At 49.7% G+C, this 14,924-nt stretch overlaps 1 protein-coding gene across 10 annotated transcripts in view; it reads left to right on the top strand.

Annotated features, from left to right (window-relative positions):
* Positions 1 to 14,924, top strand: part of NFATC2 (nuclear factor of activated T cells 2) — a 147,064-nt gene that overhangs the window by 17,908 nt on the left and 114,232 nt on the right. For 6 of the 10 annotated variants that reach the window (XM_072944404.1, XM_072944408.1, XM_072944406.1 and 3 more), the window contains exon 2: positions 11,645 to 12,142. In XM_072944404.1, the coding sequence (XP_072800505.1) occupies positions 11,658 to 12,142 (485 nt within the window). In that variant the 5' untranslated portion in view covers positions 11,645 to 11,657. Of the gene's footprint in view, positions 1 to 11,124; positions 12,143 to 14,924 lie in introns of all 10 variants that reach the window. The other 4 variants (XM_072944402.1, XM_072944403.1, XM_072944400.1 and 1 more) reach the window with 1 other exon arrangement.

Raw genomic sequence — 14,924 nt, 5'->3', positions numbered from 1 at the left:
TGGCAGGGCAGGCCTTGAACCCAGGTGGCTGGGGTCCCAGGTACCTGCCCTCAGCACTACAGCTCAGCCAGAATGTCACTGACTCCAGCTTTCGTGGGTCCCCTGAACACCACCATGGGGTGCATTCACCCCTTATGTTTGATATTTCTGTCCTTACCAATTATATCTTCTCTGCTGTGCTAAAGGAATTATACTCATTATAAAACATGCATAAAAAATGGAAGTGGGAAAGGACAGGAGGTAGCCAGGTGTTCTGCTTTTTTTACATTTCTTTCTGCACCCCAGGGGATTGTCACGCGGGCCTCCTGGGGTGCATGTTCCCCCTACTCTGGGGGCCATTGATTTGGCACGACACAGCACCAGGCCTGAAGTCAGGAAATCCTGGCTCGAGGTTCTGACTTAGTTTTCTTCTACCTCTGTGACCTTGACCAAGCAAAAGTACCTGGCATTAACAAGAATGTAATAAATAATTGCCAAATAAATGGATGAACGTTACATAATCCCTTATTAGTGGGATGCCTCAGGGCAGGTGATTCTGATTCTTTGCGCTTGTGTTTTCTCATCTGTGAAATGGAGATGGTGATGGCTTGGCTCACCTGCCGGGGTGATGGCAGGTTTCCACAAGGCAGTGTGATCACACGCAGCAGCTGGGCTGTGTGAACCTCAGATGGATGGCAGTGGTGATGTGTTCTGAGAAATAGCCTTTGCCTTTGATGAGTCCTGAGCCTTAAGAGAAGATGGTCATTGGAGAGGTGCTACTGGGCTTAAATCAGCACCACTGTCGCTCAGGCATCTAACTTACATACAATCAGTTCTGACTTTAAAAACTCTCGTCTGGCCCCTGCCTCGGCCCCAGAATATGGCTGGCTGCAGAAGCTTTCTCTGTTGTCCAGACTCTCAGGCTGGAAGGTTCCCTGTGGCTGCTTCTCTCAGGGAGGCAGGGCCTTCCCAGGTGGCCTGCCCTGGCCCCACGGGACCCCCTGAGCCAGGGCCGAGAAGGGGCGGCCTTGGAGAGGGCAGCTGGTGGATGCCTTGTGGCTCCCCCCCCGAGGGACTTCCTCTTCCCTCCCTCCCCGGCACAGGAAGTAGCCACGGGCTCCGCAGAGCTCCGGCCGAACTCGGCTTCCCCGGGCTGGCACGCGGTTCGGTTTTTGCTGATTGTTCCCAACCAAACTGAGCTCAGGGAAGAAGGCAAGACTCGGCCCTGGGGCTCCTCCTGGAATGGGTCAGGGGCTGTGTGCCTCCCTCGCTGGAGCAAAGCCCGACCTGGGTTCCCCCAAAGCAAGAGGAACTGCCTTTGACTTTTTCCCTGAACTTTTATTATGAACATTTTCCAAAATATGGAAAAGTAGAGACAACGGTGTAATTAACTCCCATGTTCCCACCACCTGGCCTCAATGGTTATCAACATCAGGCCCATCTTGTTTCCTCCCTGCCTCTCTATATTGTCTGCGTCTTCACCCCTGGTTACTTGAAATCACATCCCAGACGGGATAAGAGTTTATTAATAGATTAGTTTGTAGCTCTCAAAAATCAGGACTCTTAAAAACAATCAAATACCATTATCAAACCTAAAGAAAGAAATACTTAATTTCAAATGTCCAGTCTTTAAATTTCCTGCTTGTGTCACAAGTCTTTTTGTGGTTAATTTGTGTGCCCCAAGATCCCAGCAAGAGCCTCACGTTGTACTTGGTTGACACAGCCGTTATGTCTCTTTCATTTGATAAAACTCGCCATCAGTCTGTTTTCTTGCCATTTATCTGTTGAAGAATCAGGGTGACTTTTCCTGTGCTGTTCTCTACGTGCAGGATTTTGCCAGTGGCATCCCTGTGGTGGTTTTTTGTTTAAAAACATGTTCTTCTGCTCCTTGCATTTCCTATAAACTGGCATTTAGATCTAAAGCCCTGTGCCTTGGATTTTTAATGCTTTTTTTTTTTAAACCCCTCTGCCAGAGAAATGTATCAAAGGTCCACTGGAAACTGCAGGAAGAGCAGAGAGATTGCTTTTCCTGAGTTGGCATTTGGGACCCTCCCTGCATCCTAACCTGAGGTTTGGGGAAAGAGCATTTACTCAGCTGGGCCTATTTTAGTGAATACGATGTATTTCTAAAAGCCAGCCCTTCCCACGTGAATTGTAATTGAGCCATGCGTGAGCGGGCTTTCTGAAGGTAAGAAAGTTGCCTACAAAGCTCAGAATTTATAAAGGTCCTTATCAAAACAAACCTGCTTGGGCATGCCTGCGAAAAAGAGGCACTGTCAAACGAGACGGGGTGAGGGGAGAAACCTTGAAGTCTGCAGTGCCTGCGAGAGTTATTGTAAAGACCACAGAAAGGGGCTGTTGACCTGGGTAGGCCTAAGAAGCTGGGCTGCAGGTCTGAAGTCCGCAGTGGGTGCCGTCACCTCCGTTGCCATGGAGAAAGGAGGACTGTCATTAATGACTGTGATTACCAGGGGCCACTGAGGGAAGTGTGCCCACCCCCGGGAACATGGCACTAAGATGAAGGCTCCTGGGGACAAGTGTAAATAAAGAACCCATCAGTCAATTGGGTATTAATTTTAAGTCTCTGCCCCTGGCCGAAGGTAACAGGAGCCCTACAGTCTTCAAGGGAAAGTTTCCACTTGGATTTCAAGGTGGCTGAAAGAAAGGTGGAAATCAGCCTTGCAGGCTGGGCTGGGGGGTGTGGGACTCAGTAAGGGGCATGGCTGTTGGAGGTGCTGGTGTAAAGCTGAGGGGGCTTTGCTGAGTGAGTTAGAGGAAAAGAAGAGAGGAAGGTGGCCACCGCCTCGCCCACGTCCCTTGTGCAGGGCTTTGATGGAGAGACAGAGTTAGCTGTGGCAAGCCCTTCTTCTCAGGGAGGATTATCTGAGGTCTATTTCTGATTAATTCTTCGACCAGATCTTTCCTTCTCCTTTTGGCAAGGAAGTGCCTGAACCCTGCTCTCTGCCGTGCCCTGCAAAACAAATGTGGAGAGACTCTATTCTATTGGAGAGTGACCTCTCTGCACCACAAGTTTAATCTCCAGTGGCTGTCTTCTTGAACAACGGAGATAGTATGGCAGGGTGACTGGATAAAGTGTGAATGTAATCATTTTGATGGAATACTACACAGCAAGAAAAAAGAAAAGGCAGCTGGCATACAACATTGTTGACTCTCAGCCATAAGGCTGAGGACAGATGTGTCGTGTCCATCCCGTCTGATTTTATTTATATGATGTTCCAGAGCAGGCAAGCCTGGTCTGCAGTGAGAGAAGGCAGGCTACTGGGTCCCCCTGAATGAGGATGAGGTCACCAGGGAACCTTTTGGCCAGGTGCAAATAGTCCATATCTTGAGTGGTGGATACACAGGTGCATACATTTGTAAAGAGGCCCGAGATGGACTTCTAATATCTGTGCATTTTACTGCGTTTAAATGATGTCTCAGTTTGAATCCCAGGTCTGCCCCTGATTGTTTTTGTGACCTTGGGTGCCTCTCCACACCCCCGAGCCTCAGTTGCCCCAACTGTAACACAGAGGAGGTGAGAGTACCGCCTCCCAGGGTGCTTATAAGCTTCAGAGAGGGAGACAGTACACAGGAAAGTTCGAGGCACAGTGAACACCAGCTATTTGAGTGAAGGAAAATCGAAAGGTCTTTGAACTTCTTGAAAGCAGGAGGGCCCCCTGGAATGGCTTTAAACCGGTTCTTTCCATCTTAATTTGAGGACGGAGGTGAGGTTTCAAGTCTGCCAGATGCCTGGGCCCTGATGCCCCCACCCCAAAGCTGACCTCGAGGCACACGGGTTGCAGATTCCATGCATTTCTCCGCTTCTCTCCAAAGGAATACGTGTCAGCTCGCGCGGGTGCGTGTGTTTTTGCAAACGGTCATGCCAGTAGCCAGTTGGTAAAGCTTGGTGCTTGCAAGTTGTCCCGGGTCCTGTGTCCCGGGTGCCTGTGTCGTGGCAGGCTGCCTGGGAGACAGGACCGAGGCCTCCTTTCTGCCCTGTCTGGTGAAGGCAGACAGCTGCCTTAGCTGGGGCAAGGTCAGCAAAGAGCGTAGCGTTCAAGGTGGCTTTTTCCAGTGGTTCCACGTTGACGAGACGGGGCGGTAAACTGCCTTCCTTCCCTCTCTGGCGTTTCTGGACCTGACTTATCTGGATGGAATTTCTCACCTCGCACGCCCTGCGTCTGTCTGTATGTGTCACCTCTGAATGACGGGTGTGACAACCTGATTCTCCAGCGTTATTAATGCACACAATCCATTGACTGGGAATCCAGTTACTGTCCAGTGTGCGTGCATGGCAGGGGCAGAAGGGGTGTTGGGGGCCCTTTGGAAAGTTTGCTACGTGCTGAATTTGTTACTTGAGGGCACTCTGTAAGTTTTCAAAGAAGGTCTTTCCTATAGGTGGGGCGAGCCGCCAGATGAAAAATCCATTTACCTTCTGCTCCTCTTGGCATTTCCTTGTGGCCCCAACACACAGGAGGTTATGAGAGTAGTGGGATGGAGGCAGGCGGGACGCTTTCGCTCCATCTTCTCCCCCGCCCTCCAGCCTCACATGTGCGGTGCCAGGTTGTGGCATCCTAACGCTGCCATGGCAACAGACTGTGATGTCTCAAACCCACGGCCCGGACCGCACACCACCTTGGGATGTGAGCTCATTGAGCGGTGGGCCTATCGCCTCAGACGGTGGACCGCAGCTCCGGGGCCCCGCTGCCAGCCTGAGGGGTGTCTGGCCTCCAGGCCGTGCCTTGGCTTCTCTCCTCCGAGTTGCTCAAGCCTGAGAGCACCGGCTCGCTCTGCCCCCTCCCCTCCCCCAAAGGACAGGCGCCTCATGGAGGCTCCTTGGCTGGGTTTCTATTTCAGTCATTCTATTCTGCTTCCTGAAAATTCCGCCCGCCTGTAGTTCTAGGTGGAGAAGATGTTCTCTCGCTGTTCCTTTTTTCAGAAGCGATCTGTTGGCTGGTGGGTTGGCACAGACGGCTGCCTCAGACTTGGCCGCGTGTCCCTGAGGGTGAGCTAGAGGCTCCAGGAGGCCAGGCGCTGGCAGGGACCTTTGTGTGGCCTGAGTGGGATTTTTAAAATAATCTTTGACTCAATCCTGGGGCAAATGGAGGGACTGTGAATAGTCCAGAAGACAGGAGTCCGTGTCTTTAGTTGTCGGGGCAGCCTACCTCCTGAGGCTCCAGAGCAGTTTTTATCCTGGGGGTACCTCCTTTCTGTGTGTTCGGGTTAAAGTGTCACCATGCAGGAAGTACCCTCTTGTGAGAAGCAGGGTGGAGTGATGGTTGTGGGGTGGAGGCCAGGCTGCCTGAGACTGAACCTGGCTCTGCCATGTAGAAGCTGTGTGACCTTGGGCAAATTAACCACCCTCTCTGAGCCTCACTTTTCCCATGTATAAAATGAGGAAACTATCACCTGCATTGTAGGGTGCTTGTCAGACAAACATTACTGCATGTTAAACACGTATACTGTGGTTCTTGGTTTAATGTAAACGGTAGAGACGTGTTAGCTAGAATGAGTTCTGTTTTTGCAACTAGCTCATTGTGTCAGTAACACTTCAGTAAGATCTAGTTGATCAGATCCCAGGCAGCCAGGAGAAAAAGAGCACAAAGCATGGAGTGGAAGGGGTGTTGGAGGCATTCTTTACCTACTTCACATATTTTCTGAAGATGAGCAGAAAAAGAGAATTCTCAAAGTGCTGACCGATACGTTTCATTTTTATAAAAATCTCTTCCCTTTTTCTTTTTTTAATGCTTTTGAAGGCACTGGGGGCTAGTGGATGTTACACTTTTAAGTTGTAAAATAAGGCAAGAAAGCAGAGAAAGGGGACAATCTTCACTTAAAAGCTCATTCTTTCCATAATAATACTAATGTACTGATAGGCCCATTGATTGTTTATTTCATGTGTTTTGGGCTTCATCTGGATTAGGTGAAACATCAGGTGGGTACTGTTGCCAATCTCAGCACCACGTTGTACGCGAGGACTCAGTGGTCCCCCAGGTCACACAGCCGGAGGGGGCGAGGCAGCGGGGCTGGGGGCCCCTAACTGTGTTAACCGAGGCCCGGATCTCAGTGCAGACGCCTCGCTGAGGCAAGGCTGGAGTGGCCTCCCCGGCAACCTTGCCTTGCGGTTTCTGAGAGTGGCCAGAGAGCTCCCCAAATATTCACGGGGTCTAGAGGTTGGGGTAAATACCTGGGAACTTGATGAGGGAAGAGGTGATGAAAACTAGAACTTTCAGATGTCTGCTGCGGAGATGACTGACCTGGGAGGGCTGACGGTGGCCAGATGTCTCATTTCTGAATCGATTCAGGTTTGACTCACAGGCTGATGCTCCCAGTAGTCTTGTGGGCCACTGTGTGCAGGACAGGAGGGATGGAAGGGAGTTCTGGGGCAAGCATGTGCAGAAGCGTGGGGGCACACAGGACCTAGAGCCGCAAGCTCTGGCTCCCCCCTCTCTCCTTCCACCTTCGGCCTCTTTCTGGATACCGATGGCTCGAGTGTGGGCCAGGTACCTCCCATGGCAAGTGGGATGGTTTTACGGGGCCCACCAATGAGGACATCGCATGTAATGAGAGCCACCTGCCTTGTGGTGCTTCTCTGTAATCTGGTCGGGAGGAGTGGAGTCGCAGGTGCTACTATGTCTTCAACGCCTTTCTTCCTGACACTTGCTGTTCCTCCTCCCACCTCCAGCTTTAAAAAAGTAGACTTTCTGGGATTGTGGAAATGACCTGCGTCTTCATTATGGTGGTGGTGACAAGGGGGTAGAACATTTGGCAAAACTCACTGAACTCTATCCTCAAAATCTGGATGTATAAATTATCTGTATGTATAAATTATCTAAGGTAAGAGCACTGAAGAGGAAAAACGTGGGCCTCAGGCTCAGAGCCTTTGGCCGGCATCAGTGTCTCGCTTGAATTTAGTAACTTTTATTTTTATTGTATTTTTACCCTACCTTCTATTTATGGAGGTGACACTGATTTTCCATTTGTGGCAGCGGTGTGAAGTTTCCTTTTTAAAAAAAATTAAGGTAATATGCGAATACATTTAAATAGAAATATTAAGTAAATAATATTTATGGGTGGTACATGAATATAGCAAAGATCATGCAAGTGGTAAGAAAAGCAAGCTTTTTGGAGACTTTTTGGAGAGAATCTGGTGCTTCTGAGATGGAGCTAACTTCGCCCAGTGCTGTGCCCACAGCGAGGGCTGTAAGGGAGTCGTCTGCGAGGATGGCAGTTCTTTGGGAAGAAAGAGCAGAGAATCCTCGCTACTTAAAGAAATATCCTAATGATGAGTCTTTTGTCTGTGAGATTTACTGTCAGATGCCCAGGGGACTGAGAATTAAATGATTATAAATTACCTCCATATTCCCTGCTTGTGGTTAAACTTTCAAAATCTTGGGGAGAGAAAAGAAGAAGAAACTCTGCTGCTTGGATTAATTAAAACCAAGGCAAAGGCTTTAAAGGCTTTTTGCTCAGCAAACTGGCCTTTCTCTTTCTCAGCGCTGCCCGGGAGTGTGCGTGGGGTGTGTGTGTGTGTAAGGCCGGAGTTTCTGTGACAGTTCACGTCAGCCCCTGAGGGGGTGCTTCTGATAAGATGTAATGCAGTTTTTCTGATAAGGCCGGAATTTTTGCTAAGAGGCGTTTTGGGTTTTGTTTTGCTGGTGCACAGGGCAGTGGATTAGCAGAATGTTGTCAGACACGGACTTGATGTTGATTTCTTTCTAGATTAAAAACTCTACACTGCTACCTGTGGGGAAGATGTGTGTTTGTGGGTGCACGCGCAAGCGCAAAAACACGTTTATATTGAACTGTAGCTTCACGAGAACCCTGGGCCCTACAGAATCGAGCTAGAAAAATGAAAGATTTCAGAGCCAGAAGCAACCAAGGAGACTGATCTGGTTTAACGCCATCCTGTTATACATGAGGCGGTCTTGACTTCGAGTGGGTGGGGGACTTTTCCAAGGTAGTCAGTGGCAGAGTAGGATGACAACTCAATTTCCTGCTTCCTAAACCAGGGTGTCATTTCTTTATCTCATGTTATGGCAGCCCCCCACCTTTAAAATGAAATAAAAACATGTGTCTTTGGAAATTATGTTTCCGTATCTACATAATACAGAAATCAGAGTCTCTTTTCTGCCCTGTCACTGCCTCTGATTACTTAGTCCTCCCTGGAGGACGTCACTGTGACCTGTAACTCCCAGAGAAGGCCTGTGCGTCCATCAGCATTGTGTGTGTGTGTGTGTGTGTGCGTACACACTCTCTTACCCTCTGTTTTTATACTATGCAAACTGTCTGCATCTTTAGCACTATCTCGTCATCATTCTATATCAATGCAAAAAGAACTTTTTCAACCCTTTTTATAGCTGTATTATACCCCATTTTATTTACAACAAAATTTAACTCATTCCCGGCTGATGGGCAGTAGGTTGCTTCCAGGCTTTTGGGATTACGAACAGGGCTGGACTGACTACATTTATGCACACTCATTTTGCACACATGAGGGACTATCTGCAGGATAAGTTTCTGAAAGCGACACTGCTGGGTTCCAAGGATGCGTGCATTTGGAGTTTTGATAGATTTTACCAAATCACCCTCTCTTGAGGTTATATCGTTCCACCTGTTGCTTTGGATGTTAGCATCTTTGAGAAGTAGTTTAAATATTTCACACAGACTTTTCTAAACTAGCTTTGTTAATTTATTCAGCCGACTGACAGATGCTTTTTGAGGGCCTGCTTTGTGGCAGGTCCTTTCCAGGTGCTAGGAATACAGTTGGTGGGGGTGAGAGAATCCTCATGGAATTGACTGACTGATGGGGGTGGGGCTGGGAGTTGGGGGAGAGAGAGACAATACACAAATAACTGCAGAAGTACTTGGTTGGTATTGTGAGAAGTGCAATGGAGCCGAACAGGGAAGTGTGAGTGGGTCTGAGCTCGTCAAGGTCAGAAAGGCTTCTGGGAGCACGTGATACTTCGGCCAAGCTGGAGAGGAGTGGCTTTAGAGAGAAGAGGTCTGAATGCAGGTGGGGAGGAACTCTTGAGGCAGCAGGCACAGCAAATGCAAAGGTCCTGGGGCAGAAAGGAGTTTGGTGCCTTCTAATAAGAGAAAACAGGCAGTTTGGCTGGAGTCCAGAGAGAGAGAGGAGAGGGCAGAGCGAGGCAAGGCTAGAGGGGCGGTCAGGGGCCTGACCCGCCTGGTCTAGTTGAATTTATCTTTGCCCTAAGAGCTGTGGAAAGCCGTTTCTGGGCTCTTACGTGGGGTAGGGCACCGTCTGACCCCTATGAGATAAGCTCAGCTAAACCAGACAGCACTTACCCCAGGATAGACCAGAAAGGGCACCAAAGAAATTGAGGGTCATCTGTGCACAACTGCCAGCTCTGCTGTTAGAGTGTGGAAGCAAGCAATAGGCCAAATGTAAACAAATGCGAGTGGCTTTGTTCGAATAAAATTTTATTTACAAACGTAACTTGTGGGCCAAATTTCGTCCATGAGCTATAGTTTGCCTGCCCTTGATCTAGCAGGATGTGATGCCCCAAGCAGACAATATCTGATGTGATATGAGCTGGTTGTAACAGGTGTCAGTGGAGAAAAGATGGCAGGGAAATGGGGTGGAGACGATCCTTTTGGGCCTGTCCAAGGAGGGGCAGACTGAGCTGGCATGTGAAGGAATTAAGGGAAGCAGCCGGGTGAAGATCTTCAGGGGAGAGTTTCGGGGCAGAGGGAATGTCACATGTAAGAACCCTGAAGCAGGAGCTGCTTGAGGAATAGTGAAGATGTCAGCGGGGCTGGTGCTGAATCAGCTTGCGGGAAAAGTGGGGAGAGTGGGGCCAGGGGGCAAGTGTGTTAAGGACTGTCCTGGGACATCTGGGGAAGCCTTTAAAGCAGATTTCACTTTACAATGGACATTTCATTAGACAGCTGCATGGAGAACAGACCGTAGAGGGTGCGGGTAGAAATGGGGAGGCCAGGGAGGGAGTGACTGCAACCGTCCAAGTGGGAGGGGATGGCAGGAGGGGGCGACACCTGAATTTGTTTTACATTTTAATAGAGTGGTGAAGCTTTGCTGGTGGATCAGACATAAGGGCATGACAGGGAGGTGTCAAGCCTGACCTCTAAGTTAGGACAGAGAGGGGCCTCCACTGAACTGGGGAGCTTGAAGGAGGGGCGCGGTGAAGGGTGGTGGGAACAGATAGCTAATTCCCTCATTTCACTCCCCAGCTGTGGGTGCTTTTGAGGTGGCAGCAGAAGCCTCAGCTAGGCGGCCACAATCAGAGAAGAAATTAGGTCATTCTGTATCCACTGATCTTAATAGTTTGGGAGGCTCCATATAGCCATGGCTCTGGCTTTTGGGGGCCAAGTGGCGTGTCTGTGGAATTTCTATCCTGTTCATTCTGTATTGGGTGAATCTCTTCCCCTCCCTGGAGCTCAGTTTCTTCATCTGTAAAATGGCACATGATGAGATGTGACTCAGGAGTCCTGCTTCGAAATTAAGCCACTTTTTTCACGTGGGCATATACATGTGGGATCTGAACCCAGAGCTCGATGGTCCCCAGAGCTGGTGCAGTCCCCTTCTGCGTCCCGTAGCTGCATCGTACATGTGCAATGATCAGATGGGCCTAGATCGGTGTTTTTCAAACTGTGGGTCATGACCCACTGGTGGGACAGGAAATCTGTTGAATGAGTTATGACCAGCATTGAAACAAAATAACTCCAGGCAGGAGGATAGATAAGAGCACATCATATGTAGCAGGGTAAGTATTGTTTTGTGAAACTTTTGTTTCAGTTGCCAATGAGTATGACGTTGTGAACCGAATTGTGAAATGAAATGCATTTCTTCTTGAAACAGAAACAAAAGTTTGGAAGCCATTAGCCCAGCTGGTCACCCCGGTCTCTGGCTGACGCTGCATGGCTCGGACCAGCTGTGCACGTGCACCTGCACGATAAGTCTTTGCGCTTTGATCTCTCTGTTCAAGGAATCCGGGATGAAGTGGCCTCTGTTTCCTTCTGTGAAGGGAGGAGGTTCTAGCTTGGGGTTTGGCATGGTGGGGATTTAAAAAACAAACGAGACAAAACCCAATCTGTGATTGCTCTGCATCGGGAGTTCTGTTTTAGAGGCTTAAAAGACCCCTCCCTCCCCCCTTCTCTTTCCAGAAGAACCGAATGCACATAAGGTCGCCAGCCCACCCTCCGGACTCGCATACCCTGATGATGTACTGGACTATGGCCTCAAGCCATACAGCCCCCTAGCCAGTCTCTCTGGCGAGCCCCCCAGCCGATTGGGAGAGCCGGATAGGGTGGGGCCCCAGAACTTTCTGAGCCCGGCGGCCAAGCCAACAGGGGCCTCGGGCCTGAGCCCTCGGATCGAGATCACTCCATCCCACGAACTGATGCAGGCAGGGGGGCCCTTCCGCGTGAGAGACACTGGCCTCCTGGTGGAGCAGCCGCCCCTGGCAGGGGTGGTGGCCGCCAGCCCGAGGTTCACGCTGCCCGTGCCCGGCTTCGAGGGCTACCGCGAGCCGCTTTGCTTGAGCCCCGCTAGCAGCGGCTCCTCTGCCAGCTTCATTTCCGACACCTTCTCCCCCTACACCTCGCCCTGCGTCTCGCCCAATAACGGCGGGCCCGACGACCTGTGTCCCCAGTTTCAAAACATCCCTGCTCATTATTCCCCCAGAACCTCGCCAATAATGTCACCTCGAACCGGCCTCGCTGAGGACAGCTGCCTGGGCCGCCACTCGCCCGTGCCCCGTCCGGCCTCCCGCTCCTCGTCGCCTGGTGCCAAGCGGAGGCATTCGTGCGCCGGGGCCTTGGTTGCCCCGCTGCCCGGAGCCTCACCCCAGCGCTCGCGGAGCCCCTCGCCGCAGCCCCGGGACGACGGCACCCCCGCTGGGTACCCCCCGACGGCTGGCTCTGCCGTCCTCATGGATGCCCTGAACAGCCTCTCCACTGACTCGCCCTGTGGGATCCCCCCCAAGATGTGGAAGACCAGCCCCGACCCATCGCCGGTGTCGGCCGCCCCCTCCAAGGCTGGCCTGCCCCGGCACATCTACCCAGCGGTGGAGTTCCTGGGGCCCTGCGAGCAGGAGGAGAGGAGGAACTCAGCCCCCGAGTCCATCCTACTGGTGCCGCCCACTTGGCCCAAGCAGCTCGTGCCTGCCATTCCCATCTGCAGGTGAGTCGGGCTTTGAAAACGACTTAGTCCATGGGCTAGTTTTAAGAGTTTTTCTGGTTAAGAGTATGGGATTCAGAGTTGACTGAGTTGGTTTTAAATCCTGGCTGTCCATTAACTGGCTGCGAGACCTTGAAAAGAAAGCCAAATTCTCAGAAAAAAAAATTACCTGAGCTACAGTTTTCCCATCTGTAAAATGGGTATAAGTGTACCTGCCTTAAGGGGTGTGGTTATGATGATGCAGTCATAGGATGCATGTGATTGCTCAGGTGACACCTGTCTCATTCATTCATTCATTTAGCAAGTATTTATTAAATACCTACTATGTGCCAAGCACTGTTATAGGTGTTGGGGTGACAGTGGTGAACAAAATGGGAAAAAAATTCTGCCTTCATGGAGCTGACATTCTGATAAGCACAAAGCAAGCCTTAACACGTGGAATTTGCTGTTTTATTCTAAGAGGAATTGATGTTTGTTGGCATCTGCTGGCTGCCTCGGTACTGCAGTCAGTGATATGGAGGCTGATAATCCTCAAGAAGCTTAAAATCTTGGTGAGTGGAAGAGATGCATGTCGATAGCAGCATACAGGCTTGGGGTCCCTCAAGACTGGATCTGAGTCCTGGCTCTGACCACGTGCTGTCTGTGATCGTGGGCATGTCCGCTGCTCCCATCCTGCGGTGCCCATAACAGACGTCACTTATCTTGCAGGACCCTCTTTTCTCATGGAGCACCTTTGGGATGCCCTGCCCAAGGCAGACCTTGCTAATCAATCAGGACCTCTGTTCTCACGGAGCACCTTTCTGGGCCTTGGTTCATTTCTGTGAGATGCGGATAATGATGATACCTACCTCATGGTGGTTTTTTTTTTTTTTCAAGGATTAGGTGAGATGATGTATATCAAACTCTTGGCCTGGAACCTGCATAGAGTAGGAGCTTACAGAAAGGGCAGCAGTCATTGTTGTCAGGGCATCTTGTCTTTTATAGAGGAAGCACTTTGTCGCTTCCTCATTGACAAGCCGTGTGCTAGGAGGCTGAGCTCCTAACAGGGGTTATAGTAAAGATACCAACACTTAAGGATGCTTGCTGTGTGCCAGGCACAGTTCTAGGTACTCTAGCATTACTTCATTTAAAGTTCTCATGTAAAGCTGGTTTGCTATTATATTTATCTTCATTTTGGTGGTAAGAAAAATGAGGAGCAGATATTATTCCGTTTTATTCGATGAAGAATCAAAGCCTTATGCTATTACCATCCTCCCAGTGGTTTTCAAAGTGTTAGTTACTTTTAGCAAATGGAAGCCTTTTTTTTTTTTCCAAATAAAATGTTGAATGTCAAGATAGATAATGTAGAGCCGTTTTGATTGATATAGGGTTGAGAGTAACATAGGGGCCTGTCCCCTGGGCCTGGCTTATCCCCAGAGCAGATCACGATGGCCCTACGGAGCTCCCAGTCTGACGTTCCCTCTGCAGTGAGTTCTGACAACACTAGTGCCATCATAGGTCAGTCGGTGTCCCTTAAGAGTAGGAGCCTCTGGGTTTAATAGAGTCTCGCAGATGCCTTTGTGTCGGGGCCACACCCAACTGTGGACAGAAAGTGCAGCAATTTCAAAGTCATTTGGCCACGGCGTTCTGAGACTGAAGTTTCATGGAGTCATCTTAGGAATGCTGATCGGGACCAGGGCCTGGTGCAGGTGGGGAAGCCCGCCTCAGAGAGTCGGTGTAACATGCCCATCGCCCAGCTAGGATCTGGGACACCTGGTTCTTTCTGCTACAGAGCCCCCAAAGCGGCTTATTTAATGACTAGGAGTAGGGTGGGGACATTAATGCAAAATAGGATTGTGAGGCACTTATCTGAGACTTTATTGTATATACAGTCCTTTCCTCTCCATTGTGTGGCTTGATCTGAGAGGTTCTGATGAGTTTGAGTCCTTTAGTCCCTAACAAGTGCCAGTCTGTGCCAGCCAGTGAGATGTTTGCAAGAATTTTCTGTAAGATTGAGAGGATAGGGCATTCAGAGAAGTCTCATGATTATATTTATCTCAGGGAGCGTGGGTGACTCAACAGAGGGGAGGAATTCAAATGCCGTGTTTCAGATTGGCTCCAGTGGTCTGAGTGTTAAGTGTGTGTTTCAAAGTTGTCAAACACGTATTCCAGAACCAAACAAAATTAGAAGTTGGTACTCTGGAATGTTCCACTGAATCTTCTCCTCAGTGAAGTTTTTGATGCTTCCAAAGTTATTAACACAGGGGTAAGATGATTCTTTTAATGAGCCTTATTTTGCAAACTTTAAAAAATGATAACTTGCATACCTGGTGAGCGTAAGAGTGTTGAACACACGTGGCACCTTGGTTGTAGGCAGAAGCTTGAAGGCAGTTTGGAACTGTAAGAAGGGAGAAATAAAGGCACTTTGGACACCCTGAGCCTTCAGGGTTGGAGGGGCTTCACGAGGTAATGTGGTTGGAAAAAAGGGCTGGAGATTTGCGTGCACAGTGATGTAATTGTAAGTCGGATTATATATTCAAGTTTGACTCCGGCACTGATGGAGAGTACGGGGGCTCCACTGCCCTCCATCCTCCCCTTGGTGTTGCTTCATAAACAAGGGAGGGAATTGGCTTCATTGCAAATGCTTAATTAAGTCCAATTAATAATGTTAGCTTCTAGCAGCTCTGGGCTTAGTGGGAAAGAAAATCTTGGTTGGATTAATGTTTTCCGCTGCATGTGAAAAACCAGGACATAGTGACACAAATTCATGCCTTTGCAACTTCAAAGCTACTTTGAACACACAGGG

Source organism: Vicugna pacos, chromosome 19 (assembly GCF_048564905.1).
Source record: "Vicugna pacos chromosome 19, VicPac4, whole genome shotgun sequence".
Lineage (NCBI taxonomy): Eukaryota > Metazoa > Chordata > Mammalia > Artiodactyla > Camelidae > Vicugna > Vicugna pacos.
This window is presented reverse-complemented; position numbering and strand designations above follow the sequence as displayed.